General features: G+C 43.2%; 2 protein-coding genes across 3 annotated transcripts; one reads left to right on the top strand and one right to left on the bottom strand.

Annotated features, from left to right (window-relative positions):
• Nucleotides 1–221: 221 nt before the first annotated feature.
• On the top strand, nt 222–4691 carry cyp17a1 (cytochrome P450, family 17, subfamily A, polypeptide 1; the record flags this gene model as incomplete). Its single annotated transcript, XM_080480978.1, has 8 exons — nt 222–536; nt 617–755; nt 1048–1271; nt 1344–1430; nt 1599–1805; nt 2928–3097; nt 3324–3427; nt 4411–4691. 8 exons carry the CDS (start codon nt 222–224, stop codon nt 4689–4691), a joined length of 1527 nt encoding a protein of 508 aa, XP_080337104.1.
• A 3054-nt stretch (nt 4692–7745) lies between these two features.
• On the bottom strand, nt 7746–14669 carry rnf166 (ring finger protein 166). Of its 2 annotated transcripts, XM_080481537.1 has the most exons (6): nt 14158–14669; nt 11210–11366; nt 10980–11092; nt 10760–10874; nt 8875–8982; nt 7746–8698 (listed from the first exon to the last, which is right to left on the bottom strand). In XM_080481537.1, exons 1-6 carry the CDS (start codon nt 14328–14330, stop codon nt 8633–8635), a joined length of 732 nt encoding a protein of 243 aa, XP_080337663.1. In that variant the 5' UTR covers nt 14331–14669; the 3' UTR covers nt 7746–8632. The 2 variants fall into 2 exon arrangements, with proteins under 2 accessions (XP_080337663.1, XP_080337662.1); XM_080481536.1 differs by having other exon boundaries at nt 7759–8698; nt 10760–11092; nt 14158–14452.
• Between the last annotated feature and the right edge of the window lie 1080 nt (nt 14670–15749).

Here is a 15749-nt window from a genome sequence, read left to right as displayed (position 1 = left end):
CTTAGGAACACACTTTGTATCTGTGTGAGGGACAAGTCTCGTCACAGTTGTCAGCAAGGATACGGTGAGTCAAATGTCATCTTATCTTTTTCAGATTGGCACAGCCTTAAATATTCAAGTCAAGGATATGACATTGAAGCCGTGGTATAAAAGCTCTCTCAGGGCTCAGGGCCTTCTTGTACCGCTCCTTCACGGGATGCTGGGCCGCCACTGAATCGGACATGACCTGGTTTCTGTGTCTGTGTGTGCTTCTGGCTGTGTGCCTGGCTTGGTTGGTGTGGCGAAGGAAGCTGGGGTTGTTTGCCTGCTGCTCCCAGGAGCCCCCCTGCCTCCCTGCACTGCCCCTCATCGGCAGCCTGCTGAGCCTGCGAAGCCCGCTGCCCCCTCATGTGCTATTCAAAGACCTGCAGAGGAAATATGGACAGACCTACTCTCTGATGATGGGCTCTCACAGCGTCATCGTTGTCAACCATCACCTGCATGCCAAAGAAGTCCTGCTGAAGAAAGGGAAGATATTTGCGGGACGACCCAGAACTGTGTGTATACCCCTCCCATGTGGTTTGTCTCGGTCGTGTCTGTGCTCGTGTTTTACATCCCTGTTGTGTGAATCATGCAGGTAACCACTGATGTTCTGACCAGAGACGGGAAAGACATAGCATTTGGTGACTACAGCACAACCTGGAGGTTTCATAGGAAAATAGTCCACGGAGCTCTGTGCATGTTTGGAGAGGGTTCTGCCTCCATTGAGAAGATTAGTGAGTACACTTCACTGAACACACCTCATCATTACTCACTTTCAGTACAAAGATAGTGTTCCGATGTAAAACTGGGTATATTTAGAAAACTCCATCACCAGATATTCTGACAGACAATTCAAACTATACAGTGGAAGAGAAAGACCTGCCTGAGTTGTGTCTGTGGGAAATGTATGCCGAAGGATCCGAACTAAAAGTGGAGCAGAACTGGAAGTTCTCAACCACCTCCAGTAATCACTGAAGACAGAGAACTCTGCAGAACATATCACTCTCTCTCTTTCCTCTGTCTCAGTCTGTGCAGAGGCCACAGCTCTGTGCTCCATCCTGTCTGAGGCAGCCCCTCTGGATCTGTCTCCGGAGCTGACTCGAGCTGTCACAAACGTCATCTGTTCGCTCTGCTTCAACTCCTCTTACTCCAGAGGCGACCCAGAGTTTGAAGCCATGCTGAACTACAGCCAGGGCATCGTAGACACTGTGGCTAAGGACGGCCTGGTGGATATCTTTCCCTGGTTACAGGTACCCTGTCCTTGGTTCTGAACATACAATAGAGTCATCTCAATAGTACTCATTGTGTATCTCTTGTTCTAGATTTTCCCCAACGAAGACCTCCGGAAGCTGAAGCAGTGTGTTTCTATCAGAGACAGTCTGCTCCAGAGGAAATATGACGAACACAAGGTGCAGTCTTTCAGACTACTTCAATAATATTTCATAATACACATGAACAGGATCTTCAGGAGGTGCGCAGCGTGTTTAACCAGTGTGTGTGTGTGTGTGTGTGTGTGTGTGTTTGTGTGTGTGTGTGTGTGTGTGTGTGTGTGTGTGTGTGTGTGTGTGTGTATCCAGGCAGACTACAGCGACCATGTGCAGAGGGACCTGCTGGACGCTCTGCTGAGGGCCAAACGCAGCGCGGAGAACAACAACACAGCGGAATGTGTGGACCTCAGTGAAGACCACCTGCTCATGACTGTGGGAGACATCTTTGGAGCTGGCGTGGAGACCACTACCACCGTGCTCAAGTGGGCTGTCACCTATCTCATCCATCACCCACAGGTGAGGCAAGAACACCTGTAATATGCTGTTCAATTCAACTTTATTAGGGTCAAATGCAACACGGTCATTTCAAGGCAAACCATGACCAACAAATGAGCAAACATCAAAGATGGCGGAAAGCAAGAGTCCCGCAGAGCCGGGCTCAGAGGTGGAGACCTTCTGCCGCTCTGGATGGAGTTTAGAAAAATCCACTCGCTGCAGATGTGACGGAGGCTCGGACCACAGCTTGTCAGTTCTGCTGTCAGTTGTCTCATCCCATCTGGGATGAGAGTAAGGATTATAGAAGCGGAAAGCTTTTACTTTTCAGACAGCAGATAGACCTGCTGGACGCTTTGAGGAGACGCAGAATGTGTGGACCTCAGTGAAAACCTGCGGCTGACTGTGGGAGAAGCTGCATTGACCACCACCACCGTCCTGCAGTGGGCTGTCACCTCTTCTCTTCTTCAAACTGCAGATCCAGTCTGCTCCAATAGATGCTGCGGAAAATCGTTTTCAAACAATGGCCTTATTATAAATGTAGTAACTTCTGGAGGTCTTTGATTTTAATAGATGTTTCCATGTAATTTAATCATTTTAAACCGATAAACAGTTGAAATGATGAGGACACTTTTAAATAACTAGCGAATAGAAACTAATAGAAACTGTCACCCACACTTGGCTGTTTACTTTTCTCTCTTCTCGCTCAATCGATTACCATAATAGTAATTATGAGCATTAAAAAATACTTCTCCAAAGGAACATTTCAGGTCAAATATTATTACTAAACTATGTTCTCTGGATTTGTAGTGAGGACACGAGGAAGGGATTTAGTTTTCTTTGGTTCAAATGCTGCTGACATGAAAGCTTGTGAGAAATATGTCTCCCTTTGTCTCTGAGCGACTGACCGACCGAGATTGGTCACTTTGATGCCACATTTTATTTTTGATGCAACCTGAATTGATTAGTTTAAAACATGATATAGAGCACATGTCTCCAACCAAACCGTCCAGCATGATTTAATTCTCTCTCTGCAGCAGTTCTGGCACGAGACAAAAGAGCTGAAACACAGTCCTCACATCCAGGAAAGTGTTTACAATGATGTAGAATAAAGTGGGACATTCTTGGTTCTGAACTGTGGCTCAGGTGCAGCAGCGTATCCAGGAGGAGCTGGACAGTAAGATCGGGGGGGACCGGCCTCCCCAGCTTAGTGACAGAGGCAGCCTGCCCTACCTGGAGGCCACCATCAGAGAGGTGCTACGGATCCGCCCAGTGGCCCCGCTGTTGATCCCCCATGTGGCCCTCACTGATACCAGGTACCTCCACCCACCCACCCACTCACCCACTCACCCACTCACTCACTCACTCACTCACTCACTCACTCACTCACTCACTCACCCACTCACCCACTCACTCACTCACTCACTCACTCACTCACTCACTCACTCACTCACTCACTCACTCACTCACTCACTCACTCACTCACTCACTCGCTGTCATTCCAGGAAACAGTCCTGTCCATTCTTTGTGTTGCCTCTGCAGCATTGGAGACTTCACTGTGAGGAAAGGAACTCGAGTCATCGTCAACCTGTGGTCTCTGCATCATGATGACAAAGAGTGGAAAGACCCGGAGCTCTTCAACCCCGGTGAGACACACGGGTTTGATTAAAAAATATAACGACGTGTGAAGTCTATGACAGTTTTCTTGACATACTGATCCCAACATTGTGAACTGATCTGAGCTGCCTTCATTCTGTGGAAGGTCTTCCTGCCTGCTGAAGTGAAAACATGAGAATGATCACATGATGTTTACCTAGATGACATCGGTGAGACAGAAAAATGTAATTTGGCAGGGTTGAGTTTGGTTCCCTTCAGAAATCTTTCTCAGGATGACATCCCTAAGAGATAGTAACAGACATCATTTATTGAATGTTTTCCTGTGTGTGAGAGTTTCTGTCTGTGTGTTGGTCCTGTGGTGGGATGCTGATCTTGAACCGGATGAAGGGCTGTAGATGATCGATGGACGGGGAGGAGATATGTCGCTTCACAACACTCAACCACAACAACTATACAATGCTCCTCCATCCTCCCTCCATCCTCAACAAGACACATGAGCTACATGACCCAGTCCCTTTTTTTGTGTCCCACAACTAAAAAGTCCACATTGAAGCCATAAATCAACTGTCAAACCCTGTGATCAATTATTTCAAAGTGAAACTATCCCTCATGTTAAAAATAAGTTGAATTTCTTAACCTATATTGCAGAAAGTTTCTTTGTTGTTTTTGTAAATTACCAGCCACACTTCTCATATATCCTGCCACTAGAGGTTTCTCTCTCTCTATATCGAGCATGTTCATCCCTTCATTACATACGGGTTATTAAAGGCAGGGTGGGAGATGATATAGTCGTTCTCAGCTCACAGCGGTTCAATCAGGACACATGCTTCGTGACCGGTAATAGAACAGTTTGACGGCTGAGAGACGAGTCCGAACCGCGACACCACCAAGCTGATACTGTCGAATTAACTTCAACTATTATCATGCTGGGGGAGTCCGGTATATAAATCTTAGTCCAATCTTTATTGCATTAAGACAGTGATGTGCTCTGAATGCTGCTCTCACGCTGCAGGTCGCTTCTTGAACAGCGAGGGCACGGGAGTGACCGTCCCTTCACCCAGCTACCTGCCATTCGGGGCTGGGATCAGGGTCTGTCTGGGCGAGGCGTTGGCCAAGATGGAACTTTTCCTCTTCTTGTCCTGGATCCTGCAACGCTTCCACCTCTCTGTCCCACCAGAACACCCCCTGCCCAGTTTGGAGGGAAAGTTTGGGGTGGTCCTGCAGCCCGCCAGGTACCAGGTGAACGTCACGCCCAGAGTCGACTGGGAGAGACAGAAGCTTCGGGCCTTTTGACGTCCACCAGCCTCGTCCCTTTGTTTTGTGTGAAACGCTCACTTTTCTTTGTGAACACAGACAATCTAAGAGGCATGATTTGGGTGATTTAGCGTTCTGTAGTTTCAAAAAGCATTTAACTTAAAGATAACACTGCTGAAGGATTTTACAGACGTTTGAAATTAATACCTCCTAATTTTACACAAAGAAAATCATCTATGTTCTGTTGCACTGTCCAGTGACCTTTTTTTTCATTTCCAACAGCAGAAGCGTGATATGAAGTCAAACAATTAACCATCTTAGAATAAATCACAGAGAGAAAACATGCCTAATTTTTAAGTTTATTATATACACTTACAATGCTTTCTGTACAATTCTCAATGAGAGATGTTGGGATCGAGGCGATAAAACGCTTCTTGTGTTCGTTACAAGCCTTTAATTTGAATTCTGGTTGTTCCTTGTCACACTGTAATGGGTTTTCAAAAAGTTTATAATTGTTATTAATCATTATTATTGTTATTCAGGAATACAAATATTTGTTGTAATAAATAGTCAATGGATTTACCCTCCGCTTCTGTCTTTTCTTCATCCAGGATTTTTTTATTCTTTTTATTTTCTTCAATCAAAAAGAAGAAAACATAATTCTGGGGAAATGATCTGTCCTGTTGCTGGGCCCCAATGAATCAGCGTGGAGCCGCACACATACGGTGGCCCCACATTTTCATTACCACTGAATTACATTAAATTAATAAAGCACATTTTGGCCCAGTTTCCCATACAGATAATCTCTGTAACCTAGTTCTAGACTAAATTACATTTTAAACCAGGATTTACTGAGATGGCTTCCTCAGACTTGGATTAAAATAGCCTCATACTTGTCCTAGTCTTGAGTTAAATTCAAACAGTTACAAAATAATAATAATAATAATAATAATTTGTAATGCACTTTATATTTAGGCATTCTCAAAGTGCTACAGAAGATGAAAAATTACAACAAACAAACCAAAAACTTAAAATTTAAAGAGGTTAGAGGAATCATTGAATGGCTAAAAGGAACGCCAAAGAAGATATTTGCGAAAAAGCTTTAAAGTTATGTTGGTTTTTAAAACATCCGTGTGCGTGCATGCGTGTGTGTTTCAAAGTGGGTGAATAGTACAATCGGGCCACCATAAGCGCCCTGAACTTAATGAATTGGTCTGTTTTTTACTTTTTCATTTGAGTTATATTTGTGAAAAATGTCATTTAAAAATCAATCCATGCTTTTAAACAAATACTAAAAACTTGTAAACTTAAAAAAGAAAAAAAAAAAAGCTTGTTGTTGCACCATGAGGCATTGAGGCGAGTTGACGTGTCCACCATCTGCTCTGAGTGAATGTGACCTCAAAATATTTGTTTTATAGTCCCACTTTTTTACCAGAAAAACCTTGTTGAGATTAAAAATCAATTTTTCAAGAGTGTCCTGACAAAGACAGGCCGCAGTACAATTAGGTTCAAGACACAACAGGCACATAAAACCCATAAATGTCATTAAAAACATGGAAATTTGCAAAAAAAAAAAGACTCGCCTACAAATTGAAATAAAGTCCATCATTCAAAACATCTGCAGACAGATGTGTCTATCTCCAAGTCGTTCAGCAACCTTTTAAAAGAGTCCAGTGAAACCAGATTTTTGAGTTTCAGGGTTTTTTGTAGTTTGTGCCAAGCCGACGGAGCCGCAAAACTGAACGCCTTTTAAAAAGTGTTTTAGCTCAAGAAATCCGACTTTTAACGGCTCGCGATGTCTGGCACACGTCCGAAACATGATTCTGTAAAAGGAGGCGACGACCACGCCGCTAACTGACCAGCCTAATCCCACTAACACCGTCCACGCTACTCCCCAGCAGACCATGATGGACTCTTTCAAGGGGCAGATCTCAGAGGAACAATATAAGTGTTCTGGGTGTTCCGGAGGGGTTGGTCGGTCGCCCTGCCACAGATTTCATTGCTCAGCTGCTTCAAGCCCTGCTGGGGCTGAGTGATAAACTCCTGCTGGATTAATTAATCCCTCACAGTTAAACACACAATCCCTTCCTGTCCGCAAGCTAAATTCGGTCTCCTTCACCCAGCAATACTGGAAATGGCCAGTGGGGGGCAGTGCAGAGGTTGAAGGATTGTGTGAGTAGGTTTTCCCTCTCATGGGACATGTCCATGTTGGACTGTGTGCACAACTACATTTTGTACATGATCTCTGCCAGATAGTGTGCCGTGCCATGTTGTGTTCTCTTCTGTTTTTCTCTACACTAGATAAGTCTACAGGTGGTAAAGACAGAACTTTTATTTTCAATTTATCTATTCATTATTAGTCTTGTAATCTTTACAAAGCCAAACTACTGATTTGTCTTACGAATGAAGGCATTTTTAGGATCCAAGCCCAAGCAGAGCTGGACGAGATCTTTTTAGAATGCAGGAGCGTATTATTATTATTATTATTATTATTATTATTATTATTATTATTATTATTATTATCATTATTATTAAATGGCTCCATAGCGCCCCCTACATTGTTTTCAAATTTGTAACATCTAAAACAAGCAACACGTTGAACACACGTGCAAGACATTTGGTGGACATATGCAGAATGCTGAGTCGAACAAAAGAGAGAGAGAGAGAGCTATATACTGTAGATAGATAGATAGATAGATAGATAGATAGATAGATAGATGGATAGATAGATAGATAGATAGATAGATAGATAGATAAACTTTTTCTTGAGATTATTTTTTGTTTATGTGAAGTCACACAAATTAAACTTAGAATTAATCTGCAATTGATTCTGTTATCTCTGCAAAACATGGAGTCACTAAAATCTGCTGAAAGTCTGCTGTTGCTGTTGAAACTTCTTTATACTATCATCAAGTGTAAAAACATGATTCATAACCTTTGTTATTGTCTTTCAGTATTTTACTTGACTTCTGCGCCGTGACGAATGTGAAAAAGAAGAAATGTAAGTTTGTCTAAATATTTCAGCAGAGTTTTGTGATCGTTATTCTCTGGAGGAGCAGATCAGTGAAGCATGTCAGACTTTGGTCCACCATTCATGTTTCTATTAGTTTGTTTAATCATATCACACAAAGACTTTTATTGCTGTAGTTCACAAACATTTCAAGAAATACACAGAACATGTCATTCGCATTTATTTGTGAAAATGTTGTACTGAAAGGATCACAGTTCATCTTCGAACACTCCTGATCTTTGAGCCAGATCCTATCAGAATCAGATGTACAGCACACAGATGGCTTGTTTTGCTAATACACCTGCTGACAGTGCAGAAGGTGAGCTACTCAACACAGTGATGTTTTCTGCATATTTTTTTATGGAGCAGCCAGTTCTTCTCTGATGACATCGCCACTGTGAGATGCAGTTCGACTCAGACTGTTTCCAACAGATTGAGGAGAGAGGAAGGAAATCAGCGAAGAATGAAACCAGACCTCAGCTCAGTCTCTTCAGTCCGGACCAACGCTCCAAAGCCTCTTAGTGTTTTAAACCTTGTTTATTGGTACAAAGTGCTCCCAGTTTGGTTTTTCTTCGGTCACCACCGCAAAAAGAAAAGTGCATTTATCTCTTCCAACCAGGTCCTTGTTGAAGAAAATGGAGCCTGTACCCCTGAGCATCAGGTGAGTGACTCCAGGTGAGTTAGTTTGAGGGAAACGGACCAGGAGGGGAGAAGCCTGAATCACTGGAGGGTTGGGTTGCTGTCCAGTCCACAGTGTGGGTCAGTTCCCAGGGGGGTAGCCCTTCATGCTGTGGTGGTGCTGAAGTCCAGTCGGCACAGACTGTCTTCATATTGCCAGTCAGAACTCAAGACAGTGTGTGTGTGTGTGTGTGTGTGTGTGTGTGTGTGTGTGTGTGTGTGTGTGTGTGTGTGTGTGTGTGTGTGTGTGTGTGTGTGTGTGTGTGTGTGTGTGTGTGTGTGTGTGTGTTCTTCAGTTCTCCGCCAGTGACAGAGCCAGAGCTGCCTGCAGTGCTGCCTCTTCATCAATACTGTAATCCTGACGCAAAACACAAAACCCACAGCTCGTGTTCACTGCACACAGATCAAAGAATGACTTTTACACAATAATAGTATTATACTTATATCTGATCAGCTTCTTCTCTCTCTTTTTTCTTTTTTTTTAAAGTTCAATGGAAATTCATCCTCACAGCTGTAATCTGACTTGAGACTTACAACGAAGGTGTCATAAGAGAACTTGTGTCTGTGGAGGAGATGCTGCAGGAAGTTGGAGCTCTTATAGCTGGGGTCTCCCCACGGCATGGCTGAACACACAGGACACACCTGCAGAGACACACATGAAAATTGTCTCTACTGATCAAACAAGAAGAACCAGGTGGATTTCTAGAATAAGAAATAGCAGATCAGAAAGCATGCAGTTGCAGTTGGTCTGTTTCATCTTTAATTTGATGTGGAATCTCCATTGTGACTCCAGCTGTCTGAATAACATCTTCTCAAAGAGAAAAGAAACTAAAGATTAAAACCAAACTCCAGGAACAGACGTAGAACTCTCCACCTGGACGCCCAACATGATTTAAACACTCTATAAATCAAAATCCAGCTTTGCTATTAACACGTTCAACTCGACCGGGAGATTTTAAAGATGATCCGACTCTGTTACAAATACATCTATAGATACATATGTATTTCATTAATCCCTTATAAGACTGAAAGGAGCCGGCCCCTGCAGACCTGGAGCTGTTGGTAACCTACAGCTGTGCAGCCATGTGGCTCTACAATGCTTCTGCAGTGGCTCCATGTCAGGCAATGACATGGAAATTCCTCAACCTGAATTTCACAGACATGTCCTCCTTCCGTTCAGATGACGTTCAGTGAATTAGCTGTGACCTGTATTACAGATTAAATGGAAGGTCAACTTTGACGAAACAGCTGCTAACGTTCGCTCCTGGACCTCGGCACTGTCAGCGGGATTCAGAGAGTCTTTGTATTTTATTCAGATCTTCTGCCGCTAAACCAAACAAGTCTCACTTCTGAATCTAGTTTAGTTCAGAATGTTAATATGAACAGCCGAGATCGGTCGTCTCTTGAGCTGGAAATGATTCGGCATGCATTTGTTTCATTTTTCATCCGTCTCACAAGTTCATGTTTGAACTTTTTTTTTTTTTAAATCATTTCACACACTTCCAGCTCATTTCAGGGCCAGTTTGCTGGTTGTCAGAATTCCACAGTCAAAGAGCTGCTGAGCCTCTGAGCAGAGTGAAAACAGAAGGAAACTTTACGATGTTGCTTCTCAACATCAGAACTTTGTTCTTCCAATGGAGCCGAGGACTGTGGACCTCATGTCAGTTTTTAAGGTACCACTTCTGTTCTGATAACTGTGAAAGGGTTAAATGTTTAAATGATGAACGAAGCAGGAAGCCTTGATAGCCAATCAGAATCCTGGAAAAAACACGACATAAATGTCTGTCTGCCCCTCCTTAGAGTGACAGACAGAGACTCAGAGTTTTTCAAAATCTCGGCCACATTTACACATACCCGGGTATTTACAAAACTGTGATACTTCTCTGGGTTTGGGCATTTACACAGAAAATGAGTTACAACTCACCACAAATGGTGATTTCTGAAAACCCTGGCCAGAGATTTATGTCACAATTCATGACATCGTGTTTTTTTTCCAAGGGTTCTGATTGGCTATCATGGCTTCATGCGTCTGGTTACACTGCCCCCTACAGGTTTGGTATGCTCATAGCAGCTCTGTACCAGGTGTAATGGCAGGTCTCTCTAAATTAATTTATTTTTTTTGTAAACGTAGCGGGGGAAACACCAGTTTTTCTACAAACCCTGGTACGTGTAAACGTCAGGAATCATCGTTTGTTGGTGTTTAAATACCCGGGTACGTTAAAACCTGGCCTGAGCCTCACCCTGGGCCGTCACACACATGAGCTGGAGAAAACTTTGCATCAGGTTTGAGTTTTATTCACCTCACACGAGTGACATCTCAAAAAAAAAAAAACACATACGACTCCTTCACGTGTACCTGGTAGTACAGTTCCTATCTGATGAGACGTAGTGTCTGCAGTATAGCTGCCAGGACTCTCACCACTTTATGAGGGTCGTTGCGATGGTTGTCCATACAGTGTTTCACCAGCTCCTGCTGGTCCAGGTTTCTGGCCCCACAGAATGGACACGCAAATGTTGACCTGTTCGGAATATTTCTGCAGAAGGAGCGACACAACGGAGAAGATTTCAGCCAAACTTGAGTCCATGTGTATGAACACGCACAGCACATGATGAGGAGGACATGTGGTCCCTTTACGTACCTCGGTATGGGCTGAGAGGTCGGGACCACCGGGACAAACTTTGGGCAGTTGGCCATCTGCTCCTGCACTTTGGAGCAGGAGGCAACGTGGGCCCTCATCTTTACCAGAGTCACCTGAGGACGCGCACACACACACACACACACACACACACACACACACACAGAGTAAGGACTCCTGGTATCCGGGGGCGAGCAGAGCTCAGTGGGGGAGGGGGGGGGGGGCAGTTTTACCTTCTTGTTGCAGCCCCTGCAGGGGGCTTTATACGAGGACAGGTGCTTCTCCACACCGGAGGACCGCTCCACTTTTTTGGGGTCGAATGGCACTCGACAGAGGGGGCAGAGTGGCGAGGTGACCTGAAGACACGGCTGCAGACACTCCCCACAGAACCTGTGACACACCCAGGAGACAAAGTCTCAAGCTGAAATGTCCTCAGTACTGAGAGCAGCGCAGCATGAGACCATCTGCAGCCAGCGTCTGTTCACTCTGTTGGCTCAGCCAGAACTCACACGGATGTCTTCCCATCCCTTTCTCAATCGGAGCTGAAGCCACAAATACCTGTGAGAATTAAATTAGGAGCAGATCATCAAGATTTCTACATAAAAAGCCTGTATCAGAGAAAAACATACAATAATATAATACACAGTAAAAATGGCAGGTCCACCTTTTTAGCAAATGTATGCTCATAAAGGAAATTCTGAGATTTTCCCTTCATGACATCACACGGGGAAATAACCACTCCCTCTGGTGGTGGAGCTCTGCCTTATCGATATACTGAATAAATTCAGCATAACATGGAAAACTGCACCAGTTACCTATACAGTTAGCAGGAGCATTAGCTACTTGGTAGTAACTGTAAGACATTGTAGAAAAACTGTATAATATGGGACCTTTAAATAGGATGGCACGAGGCTTCCCACTGCACAAACTTCCTTTAAGAAATGCAAAGTATACCTTCAATTACTTTGGTGTCCAGGTAACCACTAAACTCAAGGACCTTTAACGGGCTAATGTCGCTCCCCCCTAGGCCTGTACTCAGGAAGATCTTGACCGCTGGCCAGTGCTGAATGTGTCCCCAGCTGCCCCAATAAATTCTGTGAAGTTGAACACTTCCTACATCCCTACACAGTATTTGTTTCAACGTTTATCTTCCCAATCACTTTTTTACTAAGCTCGACTAACGTTGCCATTAACCTGAGATAAGAAGACTCAGGGATAGGAAGATGCGAATACACAAACATTTTTTACAGACACGCAAGTCACTTGGAAGCATTTTGTTATTGGGCTGCCATTCTCAGAGTTCTACAGCTCTGGATACAGTTTGATTCACTTCACCCACCTCAAATCTGCCTCCCCAAAATTGGAAGCTGCTTCCTGTGATCCAGTATCAGCCTTGGCCCACTGTCCCATAAGGTGCTTGTTCTCTAATTATACAAATAAATGGAATTGTGGGAGTTTCACTGAGGCTCTGGAACCAGTTCAAAGAGCTATTGTGGAAAGATGCAAAGTTAGTAGCAATATATACTGTAGATCTTTAAAAGTTTTGATTCCCCAATTTGACCAGAAAGTTAAAGCTCCATCTACCAGGCATGTAGAAAAGGCTTGATTCGGCCGTTATCGGGGAAGACATAGGGAATGTTATCAGATAAGTTTAATTGACCTAAAGAGCACTTCTTTAGGTTTTTACAGATACACAATCCCCCAGCCTCCTCCCAGACTTAGGCTTATTTTTCAAGTCACTACCAGATCTCAGAGATGATCCCACAGATCAATGAACAAATCCACCCCATTCGATTGCTCCAACAGAATCCTCTGGTGGAGAACATCCGAGAGGAAACTGTCTGCAGGGATGATCTGGGGAATGTCCATAGATCCTGTATTTGTGGAAAGCATGGAATCATTCAGTGCAAAATTATACACCGAGCTCATTTAACAAAACTCAGGCTTGCCAAGATATTGAAAGAATTAGATTCATTCTGTGATAGATGTCACCAAACGCCGGCAAGCCGTGTACACATGCTGTCGTGGTGTCCTACCTTACAGTGATCCTGGGCAGACATTTGAAGATCAATATCTAAAATCAATTATTTGGCGGAGTCTCTCCTACTACACAGTGTTGCCGTCAATGGTTTTGTAAATTGTCAGTTGCTTAATGAATTAGAATGTTCCATTTTTAAAATCGACAGCTCAAAATGTCCAAAGAGTTGTTTATTGTCATTCAATTCTTGTTTGCACAGGATAACAGGAAATAGGCGCTCAGGTCCCAGCACAATAAAAGCAAGCAATAAAAGATAACCATAAGGCTATCTCTAAAACACAGACAAAAGCCATACTTGTACCATTTCACACCAAGATGTACGACCAGTGAAGGTTAATTGTCCACAAGATGGCAGTAGTGCAGCACAACATAAAGGCATCTAGTGAAAATCCTGTCGTTTTTCATATTACAATATATATCCCAGGGTTAAGAAGAAAAACAAAGTAGCCCGAGTTCTGGCATTTTAATTAGAATGTTATTTGCCCGACCATTTTCTATTTTAGTGTATTACTTGTTACATTTTAACTGCGAAGTTGTGTTGTGGTTTCTAAACGCAGTGTTTTTAAGGTAACATTCAGAATAATGGCTGAAAGTGATGAATGATGAAGAGTCCCACCTAAGAAATTTACCACCAGCCGCCACTGCTTTTCTCCTATCAAACAGGGTAAACATGAGTCTGGTCTTCTATTAAGTCAGGTAAACTGTTTTTTTATTTACCCGGGGGAACAGTCAGATCTTCTATTAACCCGGGTAAACAGTCAGACCTTCTAATAACCCGGGTAAATAGTCAGATCTTTTATTAAATCAGGTAAACAGTCAGATCTTCTTTTAACCCGGGTAAATAGTCAGATCTTTTATTAAATCAGGTAAACAGTCAGATCTTCTTTTAACCCGGGTAAACAGTCAGATCTTCTTTTAACCCGGGTAAATAGTAAGCTCTTTTATTAAATCAGGTAAACAGTCAGATCTTCTTTTAACCCGGGTAAATAGTCAGATCTTTTATTAAATCAGATAAACAGTCAGATCTTCTATTAACCTGGGTAAACAGTCAGATCTTCTTTTAACCCGGGTAAATAGTCAGATCTTTTATTAACCCGGGTAAACCGTGCTCTCGCGCACGTTGGAACAGGACGAGCTATTTACGTGTGAGCGCAGCTGGCGATGCTGACGGGTTTGTGGTAGACCTCCAGGCAGATGGGGCAGGAGAACTGGCTCTCGATGCCCTCCGCCGGGGCAGCCAACGAGCCGGGACCGTTAGCGGGAAGCTGCTGGCGGATCGGAGTGCTGGAAGAGACAAAGCTCCGGAACATCGCCATGGTGGAGTCGGAGAGGAGCTGCGGGTGTCGGAAGAGAAGGTCCCAGGTCCACAGGAGCTAGAGCATCATCCACACAGCACCTCGAGAAGAAGTGACACGAACATGGTCATTATTTTCACGGCTCGTCCCGAAACGATGTCAACAGTCACAGCATCGCTCCTCCTCGGCCGGAGAAGAGCTGTCACACCCGGGGATACGAGGAAATGTTGGACGGTGACCTGGATGAGGAGGAGAGGTTGTATCCAGGTGGCCTGAGCCGCCTGGTCCTACTCCCTGCTGTCACTTTAACGTCTATGGAAGCTCGCCAGAGGCAAACAAGAGAGCCATCGCTAATCGCTGAGCGCGGTGCTTCATGGGAGATGAAGTCCAATGTCAGCCCGCTTGCATCGCGCCGGCGTTTAAACAGGACTACATATCCCACCAGGCACTGCGGCCACAGCGGCGCAAGTAGAGACAGACGTAAAGACAAGACACACAGCCACAGAAACAAAACAAACTAGGAAAAAGAAAATAGACACGCACGCGGAGGAACATAGAACCGCAGCCCTAGATACGTGGACGGACACAAATAACTGGACCCATAGACATTTATACATAGGCACATAGCCATATACATGCAGACACAGAAAAATGTTCATAAAACGCATGCATATCAAAATTTTTTTTATTAAATATTGATCCATTTATCTGCTCTACATTATAGAATTTTTTTAAGATTATGATAGATTCCAATCATAAATACATATGTCTGATTCATTTAACACATTTAATGACATACAAATATATATATATATATATATATATATATATATATATAAAGGTGGGGCCTTTCTGTGTGGAGTTTGTATTCTCACTGTGTGTGCCTGGGTTTCCTCCCACATTCCAAAATCATGCTTTAAAACATGTACTGTATTTTCTTTCCTGAAATAGGTTTAAATGAATTAGCGTTTCTTTTTTTTTTTTTTTAACTCACAGGGAGAAGAATGTTTGTCTATAAACTTTTATGTTTACAATTAGCTAATTCTATTGGCTGGTTAGGATCAATGATTGCGAAAGTATACAACTTTCAAAATCTAAATAATAACAGGAACAATAGAATAGAAATACTTTATCAAAAATTAATGAATCAATTAATACGCTGTTGTAACTGCTTGACAGTATGATGTCTTTGAGTGCTCCTTTAAGAAATATGTATTATTATTATTATTATTATTATTATTATTATTATTATTATTATTATTATTGTAGGAGCCATTTAATGGGTTTATTGCTTATTTCTGCTTGTGTGTCCTGTTGACTGGCCATTTGTTTAGATTTTATATTCGCCTAAAAGGTGGAGCTAAGGCAAGATGGAGGTTATAAAGCCTCCACTTAATCAATGCCAGGTGTGCAGGACAGGGGAGCAGACACAGTTTTGAA

This window comes from Lipophrys pholis (genome assembly GCF_963383615.2).
Source record: "Lipophrys pholis genome assembly, chromosome: 15".
Taxonomy (NCBI): domain Eukaryota; kingdom Metazoa; phylum Chordata; class Actinopteri; order Blenniiformes; family Blenniidae; genus Lipophrys; species Lipophrys pholis.
This window is presented reverse-complemented; position numbering and strand designations above follow the sequence as displayed.

Bases quoted from the DNA above. Each gene is read 5' to 3' on its own strand.
- rnf166 (XM_080481536.1), bottom strand. From the start codon at position 14,330: ATGGCGATGTTCCGGAGCTTTGTCTCTTCCAGCACTCCGATCCGCCAG. The intron at 11,093-11,209 runs GTAAAACTGCCC...GCGCGTCCTCAG, and splicing joins GCAGGGGCTGCAACAAGAAG to GTGACTCTGGTAAAGATGAG. The intron at 8,699-8,874 runs GTAAGTCTCAAG...GTTTTGCGTCAG, and splicing joins TCTCTTATGACACCTTCGTT to GATTACAGTATTGATGAAGA.